This window comes from Coregonus clupeaformis, chromosome 30 (genome assembly GCF_020615455.1).
Source record: "Coregonus clupeaformis isolate EN_2021a chromosome 30, ASM2061545v1, whole genome shotgun sequence".
NCBI lineage: Eukaryota > Metazoa > Chordata > Actinopteri > Salmoniformes > Salmonidae > Coregonus > Coregonus clupeaformis.
In genome coordinates this window covers 28,784,041-28,809,665 of record NC_059221.1, presented here as the reverse complement: position 1 = coordinate 28,809,665, position 25,625 = coordinate 28,784,041, and the positions used below count along the sequence as shown (strand labels likewise).

General features: G+C 42.2%; 1 protein-coding gene across 2 annotated transcripts in view; it reads left to right on the top strand.

Annotated features, from left to right (window-relative positions):
* LOC121545583 (nephrocystin-4) overlaps nt 1-25,625 on the top strand; it is a 181,482-nt gene that overhangs the window by 60,219 nt on the left and 95,638 nt on the right. For both annotated transcript variants that reach the window (XM_041856236.2, XM_041856235.2), the window contains exons 9-10: nt 23,824-24,015; nt 24,188-24,338. In XM_041856236.2, the coding sequence (XP_041712170.2) occupies nt 23,824-24,015; nt 24,188-24,338 (343 nt within the window). The remainder of the gene's footprint in view (nt 1-23,823; nt 24,016-24,187; nt 24,339-25,625) is intronic.

The window sequence follows — 25,625 nt, the reverse complement described above, 5'->3', positions numbered from 1 at the left end:
TTTATGCTGCTTAAGTTTCTTTCCAATTTTTATCATACTTTCTATGGCATTGAAGGGACCTCACTGTCTTTTATGGCAAGCTCTATGCGTCATAGATAAAACTAGAATATTGTTAGGCATTTGGGCCTCACCCATGAAACAGTGATGCATGGATGCCTTGACATTCTCCCCTAAAATGGACTCTCGTGTCCATAAATGTTTCTTCTGTCTATCTTCCATCATACTTTGGCTTTCTCGTAAAGCTCTGCTGGGCCACTAGGTGGAGTTGTATAGTGCAAATTAGGTCTAATACATATGCATTTCCACTGTGGCCGTTTTAGTATCTGGTCTGCTTTTGCTGCTGATGCGCTCGACTGAAATTTTGTGGAATTCTTTCTTTGATCAGTTCTGATGGATTTGCGGAGCGAGGTGGTGGTGGTGGTGGTGGAGTAAACAACTTTTAAAAAATGCTCTCACTCAGATGATAACACAACGCATTTGGTTACCAATCGCTCAACAGTGTCTCGCCGACCAGATTGCCACAGTTCACACGCTCTGATCACCTCCAACACTGCATCACTCACCAGCTGCAGATTGAAAAGTGAGACAAAGTCTCGACTCGTCGCGAGGGTGCGGACGATGTCCTTCATTTCGCAATAACTTATTTGTCCCCATAGCCCCTCCCCTTTCCTCCCCACAGCCCCCCTAAAGGAAAACCTTGCTGTGTCATTGTTGTTCTCCCCCCCCCCCAGTTCTCTCTTTTTTTCCCCTCTCTCCCTGAGAGCGTTTGAGCCCACATCGTTTATGTCTCCACCAGTGGAGAGAACGAGTGAGACATAGAGAGCGAGAGAGGAAGGGAGGGAAAGAGCGAGACTGAGGGAGAGGGGGAGAGAGGAACTGGGGGAGATGAGAGGCATGGGAGCTGGTTGTGCTAGGCTGCTCCGGGTACTGAGGTTGACGAACTTCAAACAAGCAACTTTGCCTGCAGTCAAATGGATCGACTGACCACTCTCTCTCTGCTCCTCATCAAGGGCCTGCATTACTCAGCGATCCTCAGTCAGCTTACTAGGTCTCCGTGGCCTTCATAGGGGCCTTCATAGGCTTCAGACAGACACAGAGGGAGGGTCCCCCCGCCGATACTTTACATAAAGGAAAACTCTACTCAAAAACTATATTTTGGTATTTTTTTGCATTAGTCCACTGTTGATGCAGTCCCAAAATGTCATCATTATGTGGCAAGTGACACTTTTGCTTCTTGAAAGTCCAATATCTTGAAAACTTGACTGCTGACATGCAAAACATTGTGGGACTGTATCAACAGTGGACTAATGAAAGAAATACCAAAATATAGTTTTGGGGTGGATTTTTCCTTTAACCTCCCAGGAGGAAGGTCTGAGACACAGAATGTTGGAGAGCAAGGAAAACGTGTGCAGAAAATGTGCAATTACCCACCCTGGTATACTCTGTAATTACTGTCTGCCACAAAGTGTTATATTATAGTAGTGCAGTGGTAATTCTCGGTCTCTGGTACCATAGTATTATTCTAATTACTTTGCTGTCTGATGTCAAATCCAATATATTTCATTAATTTATGGTCCTCTGTAGCTCAGTTGGTAGAGCATGGCGCTTGTAACGCCAGGGTAGTGGGTTCGATCCCCAGGACCATCCATACCTAAAAATGTATGCACGCATGACTGTACGTCGCTTTGGATAAAAGCGTTTGCTAAATGGCATATTATGAAAGCCTCTTAACAAACATTTTGCCAATGTTTTTTTTTTTTTACATTTATTGAAAGTAATAACTCCCCTCAATGTACTCTGAACATTTCATGACTTCATGACCAGGAAAATGTGTTCAAACTAGCTTCTGAAGTTTCAGAATTGGACAGTATGTTCGTTAATTTCCTGAAAAGTTTTGGAGATGAGGTTTTCATCAGTAGGCGACTATTTAAGTAGTGCATTGTATAAAATGAAATACGGTATTAATTATACTAGGGATGTGTAAAACAAAATCTTTACGTTTTTAAAATAATCATAAAATGACGTGAATTCACAATCCAGATATGGTTCTGCGTATGACCGCAGTTCAATCTACCGCAGTCCTGGCCACCTACCTACCGGTCACCTGTAGTTACCACAGCCACAAAGTCATAAAGCCCGCCTATTTCTAACCTTAACCTTAACCACACTGCTAACCTTATTCCTACACCTAACCTTAAATGAAGACCAAAAATGTAATTTTTGTTTTCATGAATTTTTACGATAGCCAATTTTGACTTTGTGGCTGTCGTAACTAGTGGAAACCCTACCAGACAGCGCTCACCTTTACTGCATTAATACCACTCAGGTATTAATGTGGTTTTAGGTTCTCTGTTGTGTGCCTCTCGTCCATGTTCTCAGTTGTCAGTTCCAACTTCATGTCCCTCTTCTCATCAATGTGATGGTTCGTTGCAGTGATGTATGACCGCATGTTCATAGATGTCCAACAATCTGTTGTTAATGCAACGTATGGTGTTTGAGAGTTTGCGCTTTGTACTTACAGAGCAATCATTGTACATTTTCTCCATCAGGGCCATCCCGGTTTTTCGACATGGCCTCTTGTAGTTGGGTTATAGATATGCCATTAGGGTATTGAAGTTGACATCCTCTACCGTTGACAATGGCTGCTGATGATGATTGTGACCTGTTAATCGTCGTTTTGTGATAACTGCACTGTGATTTTAATTTGGTTAATTTGGTTAAAATAAGTATAATAATTCTAAACTTTAATGATCCGAAATTCATTTAAACGTTCAAGTTATACACAATATTATGTTACCCTAATGTGCAATATCAAAGTGGGGTATTTCTTAAGTGTACAGTGCCTTCGGAAAGTATTCAGACCCCTTGACTTTTTCCACATTTTGTTACATTACAGCCTTATTCTAAAATTGATTCTATTGTTTTTTTTCCCTCATCAATCTACACACAATAATAAGAAAAAACATGTTTTTAGACATTTTTGCGCATTTATATTTAAAAACCTCAGGAAACATCAGCATCGATTCTTCATGGGTATGACGCTACAAGCTTGGCACACCTGTATTTGGGGAGTTTTACCCATTCTTCTCTGCAGATCCTCTCAAGCTCTGTCAGGTTGAATGGGGAGCATTGCTGCACAGTGATTTTCAGGTCTCTCCAGAGATGTTCGATCGGGTTCAAGTCCAGGCTCTGGCTGGGCCACTCAAGGACGTTTAGAGACTTGTCCCGAAGCCACTCCTGCATTGTCTTAGCTGTGTGCTTAGGGTCGTTGTCCTGTTGGAAGGTGAACCTTTACCCCAGTCTGAGGACCTGAGCGCTCTGGAGCAGGTTTTCATCAAGGATCTCTCTGTACTTTGCTCCGTTCATCTTTGCCTCCATCCTGACTAGCCTCCCAGTCCCTGCCGCTGAAAAACATCCCCACAGCATGATGCTGCCACCACCATGCTTCACCATAGGGATGGTGCCAGGTTTCCTCCAGACGTGACGCTTGGCATTCAGGCCAAAGAGTTCAATCTTGGTTTCATCAGACCAGATAATCTTGTTTCTCATGGTCTGAGAGTCTTTAGGTGCCTTTTGGCAAACTCCAAGTGGGCTGTCATGTGCCTTTTACTGAGGAGTGGCTTCCGTCTGTCCACTCTACCATAAAGGCCTGATTGGTGGAAGGTTCTCCCATCTCCACAGAGGAAATCTAAAGCTCTGCCAGAGTGACCATCGGGTTCTTGGTCACCTCCCTGACCAAGGCCCTTCTCCCCCGATTTCTCAGTTTGGCCGGGCGGCCAGCTCTAGGAAGAGTCTTGGTGGTTCCAAGACAAGGCCACTGTGTTCTTGGGGACCTTCAATGCTGCAGACATTTTCTGGTACCCTTCCCCAGATCTGTGCCTCGACACAATCCTGTCTCGGAAATCTACGGACAATTCCTTCGACCTCATGGCTTGGTTTTTGCTCTGATATGCACTGTCAACTGTGGGACCTTATATAGACAGGTGTGTGCCTTTCCAAATCATGTCCTATCAATTGAATTTACCACAGATGGACTCCAATCAAGTTGTAGAAACATCTCAAGGATGATCAATGGAAACAGGATGCACCTGAGCTCAAATCATTATGGGGTATTGTGTGTAGATTGCTGAGGATTAAATTATTATTATTTTTTTTTGAAAAAGTATATAACGTAACAAAATGTGGAAAAAGTCAAGGGGTCTGAATACTTTCCAAATGCACTGTAGATGTATTATCTCTTTGAGGAAGCTTTTTTATTTAGCTGTGGTTAATTTTACGATTTTGCTTAATCAATGCCCTTGAAAGAAATGGGGAGAAGTTCTATGCCGTTGCTAGACGTTCCCCAATAATGAAAGGGGAGCATGAGGGAAAACGTTTTTGAAGCACTGATTTAGATGTTGTATTTCAATATGCTCCCTTTCTTGGACATCATGAACTTTAATTTTACATTTACATTTTAGTCATTTAGCAGACGCTCTTATCCAGAGCGACTTACAGTTAGCGCATACATTATTTTATCGAACCCACAACCCTGGCGTTGCAAACACCATGCTCTACCAACTGAGCTGTCACCGAGGGGGAAATTGTTATAGACACAGTACTGCTTTATACAAAATAGAAACGTTATATTACACACTCAACATAATACATACATTTCATGTTACCCATATCGTACACATTGTGCACGATTCATGTAGCCACATACAGTGTCTTCAGAAAGTATTCATACCCCTTGACTTATTCCACATTTTGTTGTTACAGCCTGAATTCAAAATTGATTAAATAAATACAAAATGTCACCCATGTACACACAATGCCCCATAATGATAAAGTGAAAACATGTTTTTAGAAATGTTTCCAAATGTATTGAAAATGAAATACAGAAATATTTCATTTACATAAGTAGTCAATACATGTTAGAATCACTTTTGGTAGCGATTAAAGCTGTAAGTCCTTCTGGGTAAGTCTCTAAGAGCTTTGCACACCTGGATTGTGCAATATTTGCCCATTATTATTTTTTAAATTCTTCAAGCTCTGTCAAGTTGGTTGTTGATTATTGCTAGACAGCCATTTTCAAGCCTTGCCGTAGTTTTTTTAAGCCATTTTAAATAAAAACTGTAACTAGGCCACTCAGGAACATTCAATGTTGTCTTGGCAAGCAACTCCAGTGTATATTTGGCCATGTGTTTTAGGTTATTGTCCTGCTGAAAGGTGAATTTGTCTCCCAGTGTCTGTTGGAAAGCAGACCTGAACCAGGTTTCCTCTAGGATTTTGCCTCTGCTTAGCTCTATTCCGTTTCCCTAGTCCTTACCAATGACAAGCATACCCATAACATGATGCAGCCACCACCATGCTTGAAAATATGAAGAGTGGTGCTGTACTCAGTGATGTGCTTTGTTGAATTTGCCCCAAACGTAAAGCTTTGTATTCAGGACATAAAGTTCATTTCTTTGCCACATTGTTTACAGTTTTACTTTATTGCCTTATTGCAAACAGAATGCATGTTTTGGAATATTTTTATTCTGTACTGGCTTCCTTTTTTTCACTCTGTCATTTAGGTTAGTATTGTGGAGTAACTACTAAAAATAAACTACTAAAATCTAAAATGTAAAATGTAACTACAATTTGTTGGTCCATCCTCAGTTTTCTCCTATCACAGCCATTCAACTCTAACTGTTTTAAAGTTACCATTGGCCTCATGGTTGAATACTTGAATACTTATTGACTCAAGATATTTCAGCTTTTCATTTTTAATTAATTTGTAAAAATGTATAAAAACACAATTCCACTTAGACATTATGGGGTATTGTGTGTAGGCCAGTGACAAATTGCAATTTAATCCATTTTATATTCAGTCTGTAACACATTTACATTTTAGTCATTAAGCACAACAGAATGTGGATAAAGTCGAGGGGTGTGAATACTTTCTGAAGGCACTGTAAATACACATCAACCTTGAGAATGAGATTAAAAACTTCTTAAGTGGAAATATTTTAGTAAGTAGTGGTAAAAAGACAAAATGAAATAAAAATCATGCATTTGAAGTGAACCCTACATCTTCTCCAAAAGAATCAAACCATTTCACTTCCAACCAGCCATGAAAAGTGCGTGAAAATACCCAGCACGGTACATCACATACGGTATGTGGGCTATCAGAGATGTCATCCTTGGACTACTTCACTTTAGGTTTCCATCTACAGTATAGGTATGTGACTAGAACGGGGGACTGACACGCGGCCGAGTCGACGGCTCCTAATTTTATTCTGTCAACACCAATTTAGCCCTGCTGTAATTCCCCACCCTCGCTCCACTCCCTTCCATCACCGCCTTTATCAAACGTAGTTAGCTGCGACACAGTATGTCAATTGAGCCATGCAACACAGTCATATAAAGCCTAATGTAAGACGATGGCGCTTATTGTTGCCTGCCTCCCTCTGACAGGCACTAGCTCATTGCTAATGGAGGTCGGTCTGGGAAAAGGCAGGCGCGCTGGCCATGTGTTCCTGTCCTTTTGCCTGGAAGCAATTTGTTGGAAAAGCTTGACAGTTGCAGTTATCCAGGACGTTGACACGAGGAACGAGTGACTGCGCCAGGTCACAGACTGAGAGGCTGAGGCAGAATAGCGGTGGTGGCGTCCGCCATGAGGGCCCGTTTCATCCTCCCCTCCTCGTATCTCATCCTTGTCGTTGTCTCGCTCGCTGAGGCTCACACCCAAATCAGTAATTAGTCGCCAAAGCTGTTACACTGCAGTAAACTGGGTGTCAGGGAATAGAAGGGGGCCTGACAGTTGTGACATGCAGGCTGTTGAGAAACTGCTTTGTGTTGAGGAGGCTGAGAGCAGCTGAAAGCTAGCTTCTGGTAATGAATGTGGCACTAGTCACGTCTGATTTTAGGTGCTCTTTGACCCTGGGCTGGGTGACTGGCACGCTTGATTAGAGCGTCTGAGGAAGTGTAACCATTAACGTGTGACCTTTCTGATTCTTCCAAAAGCGATTTAAACATGAGCACTGATGTGCCCTTTACCGAGCACCCGGCTGCAAACACACACACACATACACATACACATACACATACACACACACACACACACACACACACAAGGGCGCACAGCGACACAGGGTGGTTATGTGTCTGCAGCTAACTTCAGACAGCCTCCACCCAGCTCACTCAGTGTTAACTATGCGAGCACCACACACACACACACACACACACAGCAGGAGGCCTCCTAAGGAAAGTGACATCTCCATCAACTCAAAGTCCAGGAAATGAGAGTGAAAGTAGTAATCTTCTGCTTGTTTTGGGAGTGGTAGATTGTAGCCGGCTGAATATATGTGGATGGTTGCCTCTTGACTGTGGCTTAGTAATTAAAGCTCAGATCTCTACTCAGGCTTCCATTTTTGTTAGTTCCATTAGTTTAGTTTGTGTATTTCTTTCTGTATCTATTAATGTATTTTTATCTATATCTCTAATATGATTGCAAAGGGATAGAATGTAAACAACAATATCAGATCAGGATCCACTGACATGGTTGCCGGTGGTTGTTAAAAGGTGTTAGGGTATGGCTGCTCCTCTGTGCCTTAGAGACTTTTGTTTGGATTTTAATTGGGTTGCAGTGCAGGTAGGTACACGGTGTATGGATCGTTGTGTGTGTTTTCTGTAACTTCTCTTAAGAAGACGCGTGTCCCTGCAGGCTTTAATGATGTTTGCTGAATGAAAAGCTCTTTAAATCTCTCCATTCACATGCTCATTAAAAAAGTGCCTCTTACAATAACCCCCCTCTCGCCCTAACCCCGGTTGTCTGGCTGTCTGGCTTTCTCAATGAGATGCACGTCAAGACTCAAGAGTCCTCAGGTTAGCGTGGGCCCTAGCGTGAAAAAGAAAAAAACCCAGGATGTTTTTTTCCACCTCTCAAATGTCACATAAATGTTAATTAAATGTTAATCAAACATAATACACATAGTAATGTCATCAGCATTTTGAAAGGATGTATTTAGCTGATTCGGCTGATGCTGGAGGTCATTTTTCCCTGGGATTTTATCTCCACGTTGAGGGAAGCGGCTGGAAGAGAACAGCAGAGACCACGATGCTGGAGACACAATGCTTGGCCTAATTAAAATGAATGTCAGCTTTCCCCACTGAGAAGTGCATCAATCTCCTCTGATGGGCCTGGAGTGAGTCTTACCCTGTGAGAGCGTGCCAGTGAAGCCATCCTTCTCCAGACGGGTACATGCCGCCTTGGCAGCGAGCGAGAGGGGGCCGATGTTTGTGTGCCTAATGGACGCCATGTGGCCGGGCCCTCGTTCTGAAGCCTGCTGCCAGTCTAGAAAAGCTATGCCCTGGCTGGCCCATTTGTTTACTCCACATGGAAGGCATCAGAAGTGCTAATTGCCCTGTGGAGACGTTCACTGCCTATCAAACGACTGACAATGAACCCGGTGAGAACAAACATTGTCCACATGCAAGTTTGTTTCAAGTTTTTATTGTCATGTGCACTATTACATTGAAATGCCTTTCTTGCTTGCTCTTTCCCAACAATGCAGTAAAATGTTTTAAGTAAAGTAGAACAGAAAAACACGAGAAATAGAAATAAGAAGAACACGAGAAAGTAAGTAAGCTATGTACAGGGTCAGTGCCAATACCATATTTACAATGTGCAGGGATTCTGGAGTGGTAGTGTTAGATACTGTATAGGGGTAAGGTAACTAGGCATCAGGATGTATGATAAACAGAGTAGCAGCAGCGTGTATGATTGCATGTGAGTGCGTGTTATGTGTGTGAGCAAATTAAGTGTGTGTTGGATTGTCAGTGTGAGTGTGTAGAATGTGCATAGAGTGAGTGTGCATAGAGACGGTGCAAAAATACTAATAAAATAGAAGGGTCAAAGCAGATAGTCTGTGTAGCCATTTTGTTATCTATTTAGCAGGGGATAGAAGCAGTTCAGGAGCCTGTTGGTGTCAGACCTGACGCTCCGGTACCGCTTGCCATGCGGAAGCAGAGAGAACAGTCTATGGCTTGGGTGGCTGGAGTCATTAACAATTTTCATGGCCTTCCTTTCACACCGCCTGATATAGAGGTCCTGGATGGCAGGGAGCTCGGCCCCAGTGATATACTGCTCCTTGGTCTTACTGACGTTCAGGGAGAGGTTGTTGTCCTAGCACCACACTGCCAGGTCTCTGACCTCCTCCCTGTAGGCTGTCTCATCATCGCCGGTGATCAGGCCTTCAACCGTCGTGTCATCAGCAAACTTGATGATGACGTTAGAGTTGTGTGTGGCCACACAGTCATGGGTGAACAGGGAGTACAATAGGGGACTAAGCACACACCCCTGTGGGGCTCCCGTGTTGAGGGTCAGCGTGGCGGAGGTAATGTTGCCTACCCTCACCACCTGGGGTCAAAAAGTCCAGGATCCAGTTGCAGAGGGAGGTGTTCAGTCCCAGGGTCCCAAGCTTGGTTTATTTTATTTTATTAGGCTCCTCATTGCACATGCAGCAGCTACTCTTCCTAGGGTCCACATAAAACGTACAAATACAGTACATGACAAAGTACAGAACAGTTATACACAAGAACAACATAAGATATTGCATTCCATTCAAAATAAAAATATATAAATTAAATAGAAGGAATAGGAGTATTAAGTTACATATTGGAAAGACACCAAGAGACAACAAAAATACTATTTGCATATTTTTGGTGACGAGCTTGGAGGGGACTATGGTGTTGAACGCTGAGCTGTAGTCAGTGAACAGCATTCTCACATAGCTATTCCTCTTAGCTAGGTGGGTGACGGCAGTGTAGAGTGCAATTTAGATTGCATCGCGTATGGATCTGTTGGGGAGGTATGCAAATTGGAGTGAGTCTGGGATGATGGAGTTGATGTGTGCCATAAACAGCCTTTCAAAGCACTTCATGATTACAGATGTACTGGGCGCAACCCAGGCGACATGGAGATGCGGGGAACCAAGCTTGGGCGAGAGCCGAAGCCTCCCTCCCGGGCCCAGAATCTCGCGCCGAGGGAAGGGAGAGGCAGGGGGCGTGAGCCCCCTACCTTACCCAGCCCACAGCAGAGTTTTTGATGGTTGCCGCCGGCGGCTGGCAACCCATTAATGATTGACCTTGTTACGACTTTTACTTCCTCTAGATAGTCAAGTTTGATTGATCCGAGGACCTCACTAAACCATCCAATCGGTAGTAGCGGCCGGCGGTGTGTACAAAGGGCAGGGACTTAATCAAAGCAAGCTTATGACCCACGCTTACTGGGAATTCCTCGTTCATGGGAAATAATTACAATCCCCCACACTGATCCGCTCAGTGTGGCGTGCGTGCAGCCCCGGACATCTAAGGGCATCATAGACCTGTTATTGCTCAATCTCGTGTGGCTGAACGCCACTTGTCCCTCTAAGAAGTTGGATGTTGACCGCTCGGGGCCGCATAACTAGTTAGCATGCCGGAGTCTCGTTCGTTATCGGAATTAACCAGACAAATCGCTCCACCAACTAAGAACGGCCATGCACCACCACTAACAGAATCGAGAAAGAGCAATCAATCTGTCAATCCTTTCCGTGTCTGGGCCGGGTGAGGTTTCCTGTGTTGAGTCAAATTAAGCCACAGGCTCCACTCCTGGTGGTGCCCTTCCATCGATTTATTTAAGTTTCAGCTTTGCAACCATACTCCCCCCGGAACCCAAAGACTTTGGTTTCCCAGACGCTGCCCGGCGGGTCATGGGAATAACGCAGCCGGATTGCTAGTTGGCATCATTTATGGTCGGAACTACGACGGTATCTGACCGTCTTCGAACCTCCGACTTTTGTTCTTGATTAATGAAAACATTCTTGGCAAATGCTTTTGCTTTCATCCGTCTTGCGCTGGTTCAAGAATTTCACCTCTAGCGGCTTCTCGAATGCCCCCGGCCGTCCCTCTTAATCATGACCCCAGTTCAGAAGAAAAACCCACAAAATAGAACCGGAGTCCTATTCCATTATTCCTAGCTGCGGTATTCAGGTGACCGGGCCTGCTTTGAACACTCACATTTTTTTAAAGTAAACGCTTTGAACCCCGCGGGACACTCAGTAAAGAGCATTGAGGGGGCGCCGAGAGTGCTACAGGGCGGTAGTCATTGTGGCAGGTAGCCTTAGAGTTCTTGGGAACAGGAATGATGGTGGTCAGCTTGAGACGTGGGGATAACAGACTGTGACAAGGAGAGGTTGCCTGCCAGTGAATATGCCTGCCGCGGCCTTACGAGTGTTGACCTGATTAAAAACCTTACTCACAGCCTCGGAGAGCGAAATCACTCAGTCCCCTTGGTCAGCGTTGTGGTGTGCAAGTGTTACTCGTTTCTGTATATCTTAAACAGTGCATTCGGAAAGTATTCAGACCCCTTGACTTTTTCCACATTTTGTTACGTTAAAGCCTTATTCTAAAATGGATGAAATAAAATCCTCATCAATCTACACACAATACCCCAAAATGACAAAGCAAAAACTGGTTTTTATAAATTTTTACACATTTATTAAATATTAAAACAGAAATACCTTATTTACATAAGTATTCAGACCCTTTGCTATGAGACTGGAAATTGAGCTCCGGTGCATCCTGTTTCCATTGATCATCCTTGAGATGTTTCTACAACTTGATTGGAGTACACCTGTGGTAAATGCAATTGATTGGACATGATTTGTCTGGAGGAAACCAGGCACCATCCCTATGGTGAAGCATGGTGGTGGCAGCACCATGCTGTGGGGATGTTTTTCAGCGGCAGGGACTGGGAGACTAGTCAGGATCGAGGGAAAGATGAACGGATCAAAGTACAGAGAAATCCTTGATGAAAACCTGCTCCAGAGCACTCAGGACCTCAGAATGGGGTAAAGGTTCACCTTCCAACAGGACAACAACCCTAAGCACACAGCCAAGACAACGCAGGAGTGGCTTCGGGCCAAGTCTCAGAATTTCCTTGAGCGATGCTCCCCATCCAACCTGACAGAGCTTGAGAGGATCTGCAGAGAAGAATGGGAGAAACTCCTCAAATATAGGTGTGCCAAGCTTGTAGGGTCATACCAAAGAAAACTTGAGGCTGTAACAGCTGCCAAAGATGCTTCAACAAAGTACTGAGTAAAGGGTCTGAATACTTACGTAAATATGATATTTCAGTTTTTGCTTTGTCATTATGGGGTGTTCTGTGTAGATTGATGAGGGGGAAAAACAGTTTAATCAATTTTAGAATAAGGCTGTAACGTAACAAAATGTGGAAAAGGTCAAGGGGTCTGAATGCTTTCCGAATGCACTGTATCTTCTCCAGGAGATGTGCTCTTCTCCAAGTTCCATAAACGTTGGTGTTTTTACTTTTTTACTCTCAGCTTCTGCTGTTGCTTTGTAGAATAACTATTTACCGCTGGTCTAAACTAGTTGCATCACTTTTCATGCTACCAGCACCCAAAATAAGTACCGGAAGTCAAGCACCTGTAAGAAGTAATCGGGTAGGCCTTTTTTATGACTTTTCCACTGGATCAGAGCTTGACGTTTTTCCCTTTCACGCTGAGTGGTTATCGAAAATGACAGCTGGAAAGATTTTTCAAATACATTGAGGAACTATTGTAATTCTCAATTGATTTAAAAACAGACTTTGCTTGCTGTTTGAGGTGAAGAAAACATTACTTTGAGAAGGTCCACAGGTCATTAGTTGTGGTGCGTTAAGCCAATCAGAAATAGTATCAGATCCCCAAATGGGCACATTTATATGTGTAACACTCTGGCTCTATGGACGTTTATATTGAGCCAGGGTTGTTCATTTTCTTGTGTTGGGTGTATTTCATTTGGTGGTGTTGGGGATGGGTGAGTTTCATTTTGTTTGTGTCATGTGGTTATTGGTCGATGACTTCCAATCAGAGGTAACGAGTGTCAGCTGTCGGCTCGTTATCTCTGATTGGGAGCCATATATATTCTGTGTGTTTTCTCCTTTGTTTGGTGGGTTATTGTTTCCGTGTTGCTGTTAGTTTGTATCAGTATTTTGAACTTCACGTATCGTCATTTGTTGTTTTTTCGTGGTTGCTTTAATTAAATAAAGTCATCATGTTCACTCGCAACGCTGCGCATTGGTCCGCTCCTTTAGACGATCGTGACAATATGCCTTCATTTGCTCTCAGGCCAGGTAGCCTATAGGCCTACTTCTATGCATGCGCATCCTTACTCAACATTGACAGGAGCGCTCCAAACAAAAGACAATGACTAAATTGACAAAACTCGTAAATGGAATGAAATAAACCAAAACTTGTTTCTCACAAGTGTAGCGTAGGTTGTGCACTGTCCACTCCGACAATGAGAATAGGAAGACTGGAATAATAATATGAAATGCTTTAAAATACATTTCCATAACCAAAGTAACAAATATTGTAGATTAGAAATGATAGGAGTTAATGGTAAATGTACTACTGGTGATAAACAGTTGAAGTCGGAAGTTTAAATACACCTTAGCCAAATACATTTAAACTTAGTTTTTCACAATTCCTGACATTTAATCCCAGTAAAAATTCCCTGTCTTAGGTCAGTTAGGAACACCACTTGTATTTTAAGAATGTGAAATGTCAGAATAATAGTGGAGATAATTATTTATTTCAGCTTTTATTTCTTTCATCACATTCCCAGTGGGTCAGAAGTTTACATACACTCAATTAGTATGTGGTGGCATTGCCTTTAAATTGTTTAACTTGGGTCAAACATTTCGGGTAGCCTTCCACAAGCTTCCCACAATAAGTTGGGTGAATTTTGGCCCATTCCTCCTGACAAAGCTGGTGTAACTGAGTCAGGTTTGTAGGCCTCCTTGCTCGCACACGCTATAGGAATGAGGTCAGGGCTTTGTGATGGCCACTCCAATACCTTGACTTTGTTGTCCTTAAGCCATTTTGCCACAACTTTGGAAGTATGCTTGGGGTCATTGTCCATTTGGAAGACCCATTTGCGACCAAGCTTGAACTTCCTGACTGATGTCTTGAGATGTTGCTTCAATATTTCCACATAATTGTCCTTCCTCGTGATGCCATCTATTTTGTGAAGTGCACCAGCCCCTCCTGCAGCAAAGCACCCCCACAGCATGATGCTGCAAGTTACCCCCTTTTTCCTCCAAACATAACGATGGTCATTATGGCCAAACAGTACTATTTCTGTTTCATCAGACCAGAGGACATTTCTCCAAAAAGTACGATCTTTGTCCCCATGTGCAGTTGCAAACCGTAGTCTGGCTTTTTCATGGCGGTTTTGGAGCAGTGGCTTCTTCCTTGCTGAGCGGCCTTTCAGGTTATGTCGATATAGGACTTGTTTTACTGTGGATATAGATACTTTTGTACCTGTTTCCTCCAGCATCTTCACAAGGTCCTTTGCTGTTGTTCTGGGATTGATTTGCACTTTTCGCACCAAAGTACGTTCATCTCTATGAGACAGAACACGTCTCCTTCCTGAGCGGTATAAAGGCTGCGTGGTCCCATGGTGTTTATACTTGCGTACTATTGTTTGTACAAATGAACGTGGTACCGTCTGGCGTTTGGAAATTGCTCCCAAGGAAGAACCAGACTTGTGGAGGTCTACAATTTTTTTCTGAGGTCTTGGCTGATTTCTTTTGATTTTCCCATGATGTCAAGCAAAGAGGCACTGAGTTTGAAGGTAGGCCTTGAAATACATCCACAGGTACACCTCCAATTGACTCAAATGATGTCAATTGGCCTATCAGAAGTTTCTAAAGCCATGACATAATTTTCTGGAATTTTCCAAGCTGTTTAAAGGCACAGTCAACTTAGTGTATGTAAACTTTTGACCCACTGGAATTGTGATACAGTGAATTATAAGTGAAATAATCTGTCTGTAAACAATTGTTGGAAAAATTACTTGTCATGCACAAAGTAGATGTCCTAACCGACTTGCCAAAACTATAGTTTGTTAACAAGAAATTTGTGGAGTGGTTGAAAAACGAGTTTTAATGACTGCAACCTAAGTGTGTGTAAACTTCCGACTTCAACTGTATGTAATGGGGAATTGATATACACTAACAATCAAACGCGAATTATGTATTGTGTCCTTAAAGCAAGTCATGTAGCTTTCAAGAAAAGCTCCATGACTGAAAGAGCATTGCTTTGATTATTCTTTCCTTGAGGAATACAAATTGTTTACGAGATGAGTGGGGGGCTGTTTTGTGAAATAACAAGGACTTGGGTTTACAGTATTTGATGGAACAGTACAGTACAGTTAATGGAACGGATACACTACAGTACTTTGCTACAGTACACGTGTACCGTTGTACAATTTCAGACTTTTTTTCGTACCTTTTACATAATCCTTTGCTGGTTTTCCATTTCGATTTGAAGTTCAGAAATGGCCAGAGGTAATTATTATTACTTTTTCGCACTTACTTGACAATTCTACCCTCCGAAAGACATCTCATTCAATCATATGCTGGGCTAAATTAAAAGTAAGATTGTGCCCACTGACTGCTTTGAAGGGACGTGGTTGATATACTAATATTTGCTTGGGCGCAGGAGATGCTATGGCAAGGCCTTTACCCCTCATTATCTAATTCCTGTGTTGCTTTTGGATGTTTGTATTCTCTGCACTTAAGTTCACTTCACAAGGTAGACAGATGAATAGAACTACATGCATGTTCACTCCACAGGCCTGCATTGGAATCCCCAGAAAATAACAATGGCTGTCTATTTCACAATAAATTGTTTTAGCAAAAGACCCAGCTCTCACGAACTCTCCTTGAGGATTTTGCAATCAGCGAAGGCTGAATCTGAGACCCGACTCAACTCTTCTAAGCATTATTTGGTCTTGGTGCGGCTCAGTTGAAAAGAACACAGATTCCGAGTGACTGACTCTTCCAGCAGATGGATGAAAATGTTAAGTTAATGATCTCGGTGCATGTTTCCTCACTTTCTCCAGGGCTGCTCAATGTGGAGAATAAGTAGTGGAAAGCTTTGGGCCGGTTCCTGTCACAGGGTCTTGGCTGAAATAATGACTCCAACTGCCCAACAGACTGCAGTAATAGGAATAACTGTCAGACTCAGTCTCCCATCAATGCTCATATCCCTCTAATATAGGAATAATTCCCAATCTCCCGCTGCTTTCGAAAAATCCTGAGTCGTTGAAAGTCGGAAAGTTGGGAATCTCTCAAAGGCTGCATGCATTAATGCATAATTGTTTTATCTTAAGTTTCTATAGATTCGACTGCTTAACATGCTGACCGCACCGCTCGTGTTGCGTGCGCGAGGGTTGCAAAATAAATGTACACATACATGTTATTCCAAAATTATACAAAGATAAAAAAAAAAGGACCTTGTTCATTTCAGGTAATATAACAACACAATGTTTATATCCCAGGACAAATTAGCTAGCAACAGCAAGCTAGCTAGCTAAATGTCCATGATTGTTTCATGTGTTTTCGACTTGTCCCAAATGAATATAGTTGGTTAGAATTCGTTTTGATATTTCAACCTGCGTGACTGGATCACGTCTGGTGTGGATGTACAAAATCAACATGCGTGTGATGACGAACGCACGCGCGTTTCCGGCTAGTCAGCATGTGCTTAACTCAGGCAAAGTTAATAAATTAACCTTGTATTAGAGAGGCCCTGAATTGGTCACTGTTTCCATACTTCATTGATGCCTATTTTGACTGTAATTTAGTTCGTCTCACTTTCAAAGTTTGAAGATTTCGTGGCCCCAGGTTACAGACATGAGATCTATATTTTCCCCCAATTTCACCTTTGACAATGAAATACTTTTTTTGTCTGCGGATGCCAAAACATTGCATTATACTCTACTAAACACGCTTGATGGATTCTTCTCCCAGAAAAATGCTTTGCCATTTTCAGCAATGAGGCCTATGTGTGCAGTGACATCGCTTGCTATTATTGTTCTCTGTATAACTTTATGAAAAAGTTTCTCTCTCGCTCGTCTTTGCCTCAGGCGACGCTTTCATCTCCACTGTTGTAGCATTACCATATGCGTGTTTGCTCTCAAAATGCAATTTAATGACACTTTCTTTAAATATACACTACCGGTCAAAACTTCTAGAACACCTATATAGCTAAAGGCAAGATGTTTTTTTGATTAGTTCAAATGTTTGTCTGAATATGGTAGTAGGGGGCATAGACCAAGATTCAGTATAATCACCCTGGAATCTGATGGCATGGATACAACATCTCTCTGTTGTCATGTCCGGTCATTCATTATACTGTAGCTGAACATGACTCACTGAGTAAGATTACAGAATGAGTCAGTGGCCCTGATCTTGGAGGCGCCACCTACTCATTTGCACTGTGTAGATCCAAGGAGGGGGGCTTGGACTTACTAAGACCAACGGCCAAATGTCCCCCCTCAAGCCATCACAATGAAACCGCCTACATCCACTCTATTGTTGAGCTCCCTCTACTAGATGATTGTAATGTTCACTCAGTGAGAGAACACAATCCTTCAGCTTACTTCCGCCATTGAACGATGTTGATTGTCTGTATACAGTATGTTCGTGTTCAAAGATTAGCCGCATAATAAATGTTGTGTTTCTCCCCGGCATCAGCCGTACAGTCCCTATTTATAATATCCCTGTTTGTTTGTTTACTCAGATGATGATTGAAGAGCCGTATTGAGAATTTCCACAAGATCCTTTTGTCTGCCTAGCCGAGTTGCTGCTCTATGCAGTTCATGTGTACATCACACCGCTTTGATGCCTTTACGGAGTACTCTTTCAAAACCTCACACAGAAAATTGTGTTAGGGATGTAACTGTCCCCTTTTGTCCATGGGCTGTGTTTGGTGGTGCTAAACTGTGTAATAAAGGTTTCTTGGAATTTGTCTTGTTGAAAGAACCCTCTCTGTGCAAGTTAATAAGAGTGTTTGGGTTCATGTTGATGCTATCGTGGCAGTTCTGAATTCTGAAGGCTGTGCTGAAGAGCTATCTGTGCAGAAACATGCTCTGTTTCAATGGGTTGTTCGCCTCCAGCTCGTGTGGATATAAAATGCCTGTCTTTAATATGCACTAACAGTAATTTGGTCAAGTTTGAGCACAGTTTTCTACAATTGGAATACTTTGGAAGTTTGCGATAACAGGCGATCGCTGGGCAGATAAGAGCATTCTCTGCACTGTAGAAGACACCTGTGATTGGTGCTTTGGTTCCCCTCATATATGCTTCTCAGATATCCAACCAGCATTTCTTCCCTCAGATCATAACCAAACCGAGAATATTCATTAAACATTACAGAACGAAGGGTTAGACAATGTGCTAGACATGACAATGTCTGTCTCTCAGGGAGAGAGTATGGAAAACAGACACATTAGATAAATTGCCTCATATTTCTTCTGGCTACTTCCACCACACAATAATATTATCTCTCCCTAGTTAAATAATTTTTACATAATCATCACTTTCAAAATGGACTCGCTTGATTTAATGTTTCTTATGAAGCATCTTATTAATTCGACCTCGTGAAATGGAAAAATAGGCAGTGCCTCCTTGGAATATATACGGCTATCTATTTTTCGAACCCCATTTTAGAGTTTCAATTCATAGAAGTAGCAGTTAATGTCTGCACTTGCGGGTGGAATACAGTGCATTCGGAAAGTATTCAGAACCGTTCACTTTTTCAACATTTTGTTGCATTACAGCCTTATTCTAAAATGGATTAAATTGTTTTTTTCCCTCATCAATTTACAGACAATACCCCATAATGACAAAGCAAAAACAGGTTTTTAGACATTTTTGCAAATGTATTAAAAATAACTGAAATATCACATTTACATAAGTATTCAGACCCTTTAATCAGTACTTTGTTGAAGCACCTTTGGCAACGATTACAGCCTCGAGTCTTCTTGGGTAGTTTCTCCCATTCTTCTCTGCAGATCCTCTCAAGCTCTGTCAGGTTGGATGGGGAGCGTCACTGCACAGCTATTTTCAGGTCTCTCTAGAGATGTTCGATCGGGTTCAAGTCCGGGCTCTGGCTGGGCCACTCAAGGACATTCAGAGATTTGTCCCGAAGCCACTCCTGCATTGTCTTGGCTGTGTGCTTAGGGTCGTCCTGTTGGAAGGTGAACCTTCGCCCCAGTCTGAGGTCCTGAGTGCTCTGGGGCAGGTTTTCATCAAGGATCTCTCTGTACTTTCATATTTTCCTCGATCCTGACTAGTCTCCCAGTCCCTGCCGCTGAAAAACATACTCACAGCATGATGCTGCCACCACCATGCTTCACCGTAGGGATGGTGCCAGGTTTCCTCCAGACGTGACGCTTGGCATTCAGGCCAAGCCTTTTGGCAAACTCCAAATGGGCGGTCATGTGTCTTTTACTGAGGAGTGGCTTCCGTCTGTCCACTCTTCCATAAAGGCCTGATTGGTAGAGTGCTGCAGAGATGGTTGTCCTTCTGGAAGGTTCTCCCATCTCCACAGAGGAACTCTGGAGCTCTGTCAGTGACAATCACCTCCCTGACCAAGGCCCTTCTCCACCGATTGATCAGTTTGGCTGGATAGCCAGCTCTAGGAAGAGTCTTGGTGGTTCCAAACTTCTTCCATTTAAGAATGTTGGAGGCTACTGTGTTCTTGGGGACCTTCAATGCTGCAGAAATGGTTTGGTACCCTTCCCCAGATCTGTGCCTCGACACAATCCTGTCTCGGAGCTCTACGGACAATTCCTTCTACTTTATGGCTTGTTTTTTGCTCTGACATGCACTGTCAACAGTGGGACCTTATGTAGACAGGTGTATGCCTTTCCAAATCATGTCCAATCAATTGTAGTTACCACAGGCGGACTCCAATCAAGTTGTAGAAACATCTCAAGGATGATCAATAGAAACAGGATGCACCTGAGCTCAATTTCGAGTCTCATATCAAAGGGTCTGAATACCTATATAAGTAAGGAATCTGTTTTTTTATTTTAAATACATTTGCAAAATTTCTAAAAGCCTGTTTTTGCTTTGTCATTATGAGGTATTGTGTGTAGATTGATAAGGATTTGTATTTATTTAATCCATTTTAGAATAAGGCTGTAACCTTATAAAATGTGGAAAAAGGGAAAAAAGTATTTGCCCCCTTTTATGATTTTCTCAATTTTTGCATATTTTTGATACTGAATGTTATCAGATCTTCAACCAAAACCTAATATTAGATAAAGGGAACCTGAGTTTACAAATAACCAAAAACGTGGACACTTATTTTATTGATTTTATATTAAAAGTTTTCCAACACCCAATTCCCCTGTGTGAAAAGGTATTTGCCCCCTTACACTCAATAGCTGCAATGACTGCAACCAAATGCTTCCTGTAGTTGTTGATCAGTCTCGTATATCGCTGTGGAGGAATTTTGGCCCACCCTTGCATGCAGAACTGCTTTAACTCAGCGACATTTGTGGGTTTTCAAGCATTAACTGCTCGTTTCAAGTCCTGCCACAACATCTCAATTGGGATTAGGTCTGGAATTTGACTAGTCTATTCCAAAATGTAAAATGTGTTGCTTTTTAGCCATTTTCATGTAGACTTGATTGTGTGTTTTGTGTCATTGTCTTGCTGCATGACCCAGCTGCACTTCAGCTCACAAACGGATGGCCTGACATTCTTCTGTAGAATTCTCTGATACAGAGCAGAATTAATGGTTCCTTCTATTAAGGCAAGTCGTCCAGGTCCTGAGGCAGCAAAGCATCCCCAAACCATCACACTACCACCACCATGCTTGACTGTTGGTATGAGGTTCTTACTGTGGAATGCAGTGTTTGGTTTTCGCCAGGCATAATAGGACCAAAAAGTTATACTTTTGAATAATCTGTATATAGAACATTCTTCCAAGAGTCTTGATGATCATCCAGGTGCTTCCAGATGCTTTTTGGCAAACTTGAGTCAACTCATGGGTCCCATTAAAAGCCATTGCGCCTCCATCTTGGCATTCCCCCAACATTGTAAAAAAATAATTGGAACCTTAGAAATGCATTTATTAATGTCTACATTTGTTTTTGCCACATTAGTTATATTACAGACACCATATTGCATCCTTTTTAATTATATTATGTGAGCTAAACATACTTAAAAAAAAAAAGAAGATATATAAACATTTTCCTTTAAGTATAGTTTTTTGAAAGTTCTAATGTTACTGTCCCCACTCCAACAAAAAAAGTACATTTTTGTACTTGAAACACTGTAGAATTCCATTCATTCGTATGAAAGGCCTGCTTCTTCTGAGGAGTTCCAATAGAGAGCAATAGTAACAGCGTCTTGTTGTAGGCACTAACTCCGCAATGGCTTGCTGGCCAACGCCTATGGGGAATTCAATTCAGGTGGTTAACAAGATAAACAAGCGAAATCCCAGGAGATTGAAATCTAATTGTACCTACACACTGAAGAAGACTGTAAATCCGAAACGTCTGTGTACGCTATCCCCGATGCAGTAAAAAATGTCAAACATAGAATAATGAAGTAAGCTTTATGCGACATATTTTTGAGTGCGAACCCATTACACCTCTTTGTTTGTCTAGTTTCTATCGACTCCCAGTTACAAAACCCCTGATAATGACCACGTTGCCCAAATAGTACTATGGCCTATAGACTGGATGTGCTTTAGTACCATTCCTCTGGGACTCCAGCAAGGTTATTATAGTAAAGGAAAACTGAAACTAAAATAAAAACTAAAATTGGAAAACAATAAAATTATTAAGAAAAACATTTGAAAAAACGAGAACTATACTGAAAGTATTATCTTTGACTGCAAAACGAACTAAAATAAAATAAAAACCATAAATTGTTTAGTTTTAGGTTTTCCCTTAAAAACTTCAAAATTAAATGGTGTTTTCAATCTTCTTTTTTTATGAAGTTTTCAAGCTTCTGAATCTGGCGGATAAATGCTGCCAGTAGATGGCGATGTTTCAAATAGGCTAGCTTGTTCATCACTATAACTAGCTAACAGTAGAGCTATCACTAGCTATCAGTAGAGCTAGTGATAGCTCTAACAGGGAAGAAATCAGAGGGTGTGCGTGAGCGTGAACCATAGGTGTGAACAATGGCGGCAGCAAAAAGTAAAGCCCTGTATGTCTGTCTACCACCATTTACTATTGTGTACCTTAGTAGCGCTTCCCTTCCTCCTCTTTCTCCCTGTATGGGATTGTTTTGAGTACATTGCTGGAAAGGGCAAAAGCAAATTTATTGTAGTATCAGCAGCATGTGTGGAACTGGGAAAAGCCAACCAACCTCAAAGTTAATCTGAACAGCGCCCACAAAGAAATACAAACAAATTCAGGATAAAGACAAGGCGAGACAGCCACCAGCTATTAGTAGCTGCACGTCAACTGTAACGTTAGGACAACCAACTTTAGCCGTTTGCATGAAAAGAGCAGAAACATGTCAACCTAATTCAAATGAGTTTTTAAAAAATAGAAGAAGCACTGGTTAATTTATTCATCCAGTCTGGCAAGTCCACGAGACTGTGCGATTAGCCAGCCTTCGGAAAATTCAACCAAACACTTGATCCCAAATGTAATACTCCTGGCGCTTCTAGAGTAAACGGGTTGATTGCTTTGCAAATGGATACAGCAACCCAGAAAGTTAAGGAGATTCTGAAAGAGGCATGAAAATAACCCTGTGTGTAGACTGATGGAGCAAGAAAGGACGGACTGCTTCGTTTATAGGCATATCAGCCAGCTTCTATCACCCCTCACAGCATGTGTGTTGGTCAATCTCCATCGGATTTAGCATCCACACTGGAGAGGTAATTAACTGCACATTGGACGCATGGGACATACAAGAGGAGAAGATCTTACTCGTCGTAACTGACAACTGGGCTAACATAGTCAAGGCTATCAAGCTATTACAGAACAGGCAAGAGAATACCCGTGACCAACAACAACCAGAGCTGGCCATAGCTTTGAACGGCGCGGCAGAAATGTCTGATTCTGAATCGGACACCAACGATTATCCTTTTTAAATCCAAGTCACATTAAGATTTATTTATAATTTAAACATAACCAAACCTATGACCTGACCCATCACCTTATGTATTACGGCTCCCCAGTGGGAAAAAGTGACATCCCCAAAAACACACAAACTATAGGCCTACAACACATTAATGGCTCCTAGCCTGCTACTTTCTTTCCCTAACACTAAAACTAAATAATATAGTAATTTATAAATCTCAAACTAAATAAAAACTAGTAAATCAAGTCTGAACTAACTGAAACTAAACTAGAAAAAAAAAACTAATAGAAAAAAAAAAAACTAATAGAAAATCACAAAACTATAATAACCTTGGACTCCAGTCTTGCCCGAAGCGAAATGACAATGCCCTCAAATTGGAATTGCTGTACCACTATTGATTTTCCTCAGCTGTTTAATTTTCGTCTCTTTCACCTGCGATACAGTGTTTGGGGTGAAAGCTATTGGAGCAAATTGAACTTTTTTCGACTGTCGATAAGACCGATTACTAATAGGGACCTCTGACGGTATTCAGACATCGAAACAATTTCCACTGCTCCTGATCGACTAAAAACAGTAATCTCTTTTTTAATACTAACAGGAATGGTTGTAACTGCTCTCCTGTACTGTAAGTGGCATAAACTCCCACAAATAAAGATGGCTAGGATTCACAAACGGTTATTTTTCTACTTTTAATTATTGTGTAGAAGCAGTTATAACATACATACTAATAATGCTTGCTTACTTACTTTATGAATCCTCTTAATCTCCTTCAGAACATAAGGCCACAAGGAGCTCTCTCCACTTCTTCCTGTTTGGCATCATGTTGTGCCTCACACTACAGATAAGGCTTTAAGTCTTTCTTTACCTCTAAAGGTTCTACTGACTCTGGGTGTTTTTGGGTTCCACAGTTCTCCTCGACCTCCACGATCTCCCGGACAGCCTTCATGCAGTGCCTGCGCTGGGGGGTGTGGTGCCCCTTCCAGGAGTGGGGTGCCCTGAGGGCCGAAGAAGTGAAGCTTAGTCTGAAGGGCGGCGCTACGCCCAACCCCTACGGAGTCATGTCTTATACCTCTTCCTCCAACACCCAAAGTCCTGCCCAGGTAACACATATTTCTCATAATGTGTGATATTAACCAATTCATTAGATGAGATGATGGATCAGCTGCTCATTTGACAGTCTCACACTGACTTCTCTTTTCCTCTTTCTATCTCCCTTTCTGTCTCGCTCTGCCTCTCTCGCTTTCTGTCTGTCTCTCTGGTCCTCTCTCGGAGGTGGTCGATGAGAGGGACATGGTCAGGTTCCGTCTGTCTTCCAGCTCAGTGCAGAAGGCCTCGTCTAGCCCAGCCGTGTCTCTGAGGAGGAGCTGGACAGGAAAGGAGGAGATGGCAGCACAGCAGAGGAAACCTCCCTCACCCTCACCAGGTACATATCATCATGGGGGGATATCTCCATCTGTATCAGTCATGGATGGGACCCTTCCTGATTAATCAGGAATTCTGTGATTTTCTGGACATTATCCTTAATAAAATTCTAATTCGAACTGATGTATCCACTAGCCAAAATCCAGCTTTTTCTGCTTTTCTATGTTGTCTTAATCACATAGCTGACATGTATCAGTAGCCTCAGGAACAATGTCCTTTTATTTCTCATAATGGCTTTAGTTTTCTTTCATTTCTTTTTTTTTTTTTTTTTCTAGTTCGAATTGGACTTTGAAATCACTTCAAACATGTGACTGCCTGTGTTTGTTTCCTCACCAAAACGGTTTATCGTAACAGGGAAAGCATGGCATGCCAGAAAAGCTGCTCGCAGACCAACTTGCATACTTTTCAGGTGCACAAACAACACACACACACAACACACACACAACAAACACACACACACACACAACACAGTTAGCCGCCCCTGGAGAAGGGCTTCAAAGTTCTGACTACCATCCATCAGAAGCAACATGCATAATGGGACTCCCCACCACCGCAGTGTTATCTCAATGGCACCACCTGCTCTCTACAGGATTAGAATGCTCCGACAAAGAAGTAGAATATCCGGAAGAGACTTTGGCCAGGGCCCGATATGGCCCCTTGATTTTGAACAAGCCTGACATCGGTATCTCACGCTAGCTTCTGCTCCGGAAAAGGGTTGAGTTGCGACCCAAACTCATCAGACTTTAGCCTTTTTGGTAGGCTATGTATGCAGTAGAACCGGAGACATATTTTGCTATCATTCATGAAAGTACCGATATGTTACTGTCTATGTATGGCACTCGTAAAAGCATAGGCGCATGATATGACACTATTGTATTAGGGTACAGGTTATACAGTTGCAACCTAATATTGAAGGCACTGTTATTAGATCTCTTATTCTATTAGTTATATTATTTCAGGTCTTTCCCAGAAAAGAGGATGAAACCTAGAGAGAATTCCTGGTAAAATAAAGGTTAGATGAATTGCATTATTTATCTCCCATACTGAGCTTCAGAAAGATAGTGATTTATTTATTTCATTTCATTTTATTTGAACATAAAAAGAAAGAAAAGAAGAATAACTTAGAAGTGTCACTTATTGGAACTCCAGTCGTATGTCTGTCACGGAATTGATTATAAAAGCCTGGTAAACATTTGGTACACAGACACTCACTCAATTGTCGTTGACAGAGGGTATATCATGACTCTGAGTGGACTCTACATAGCCAATGATTTCCATCCTAATGTTG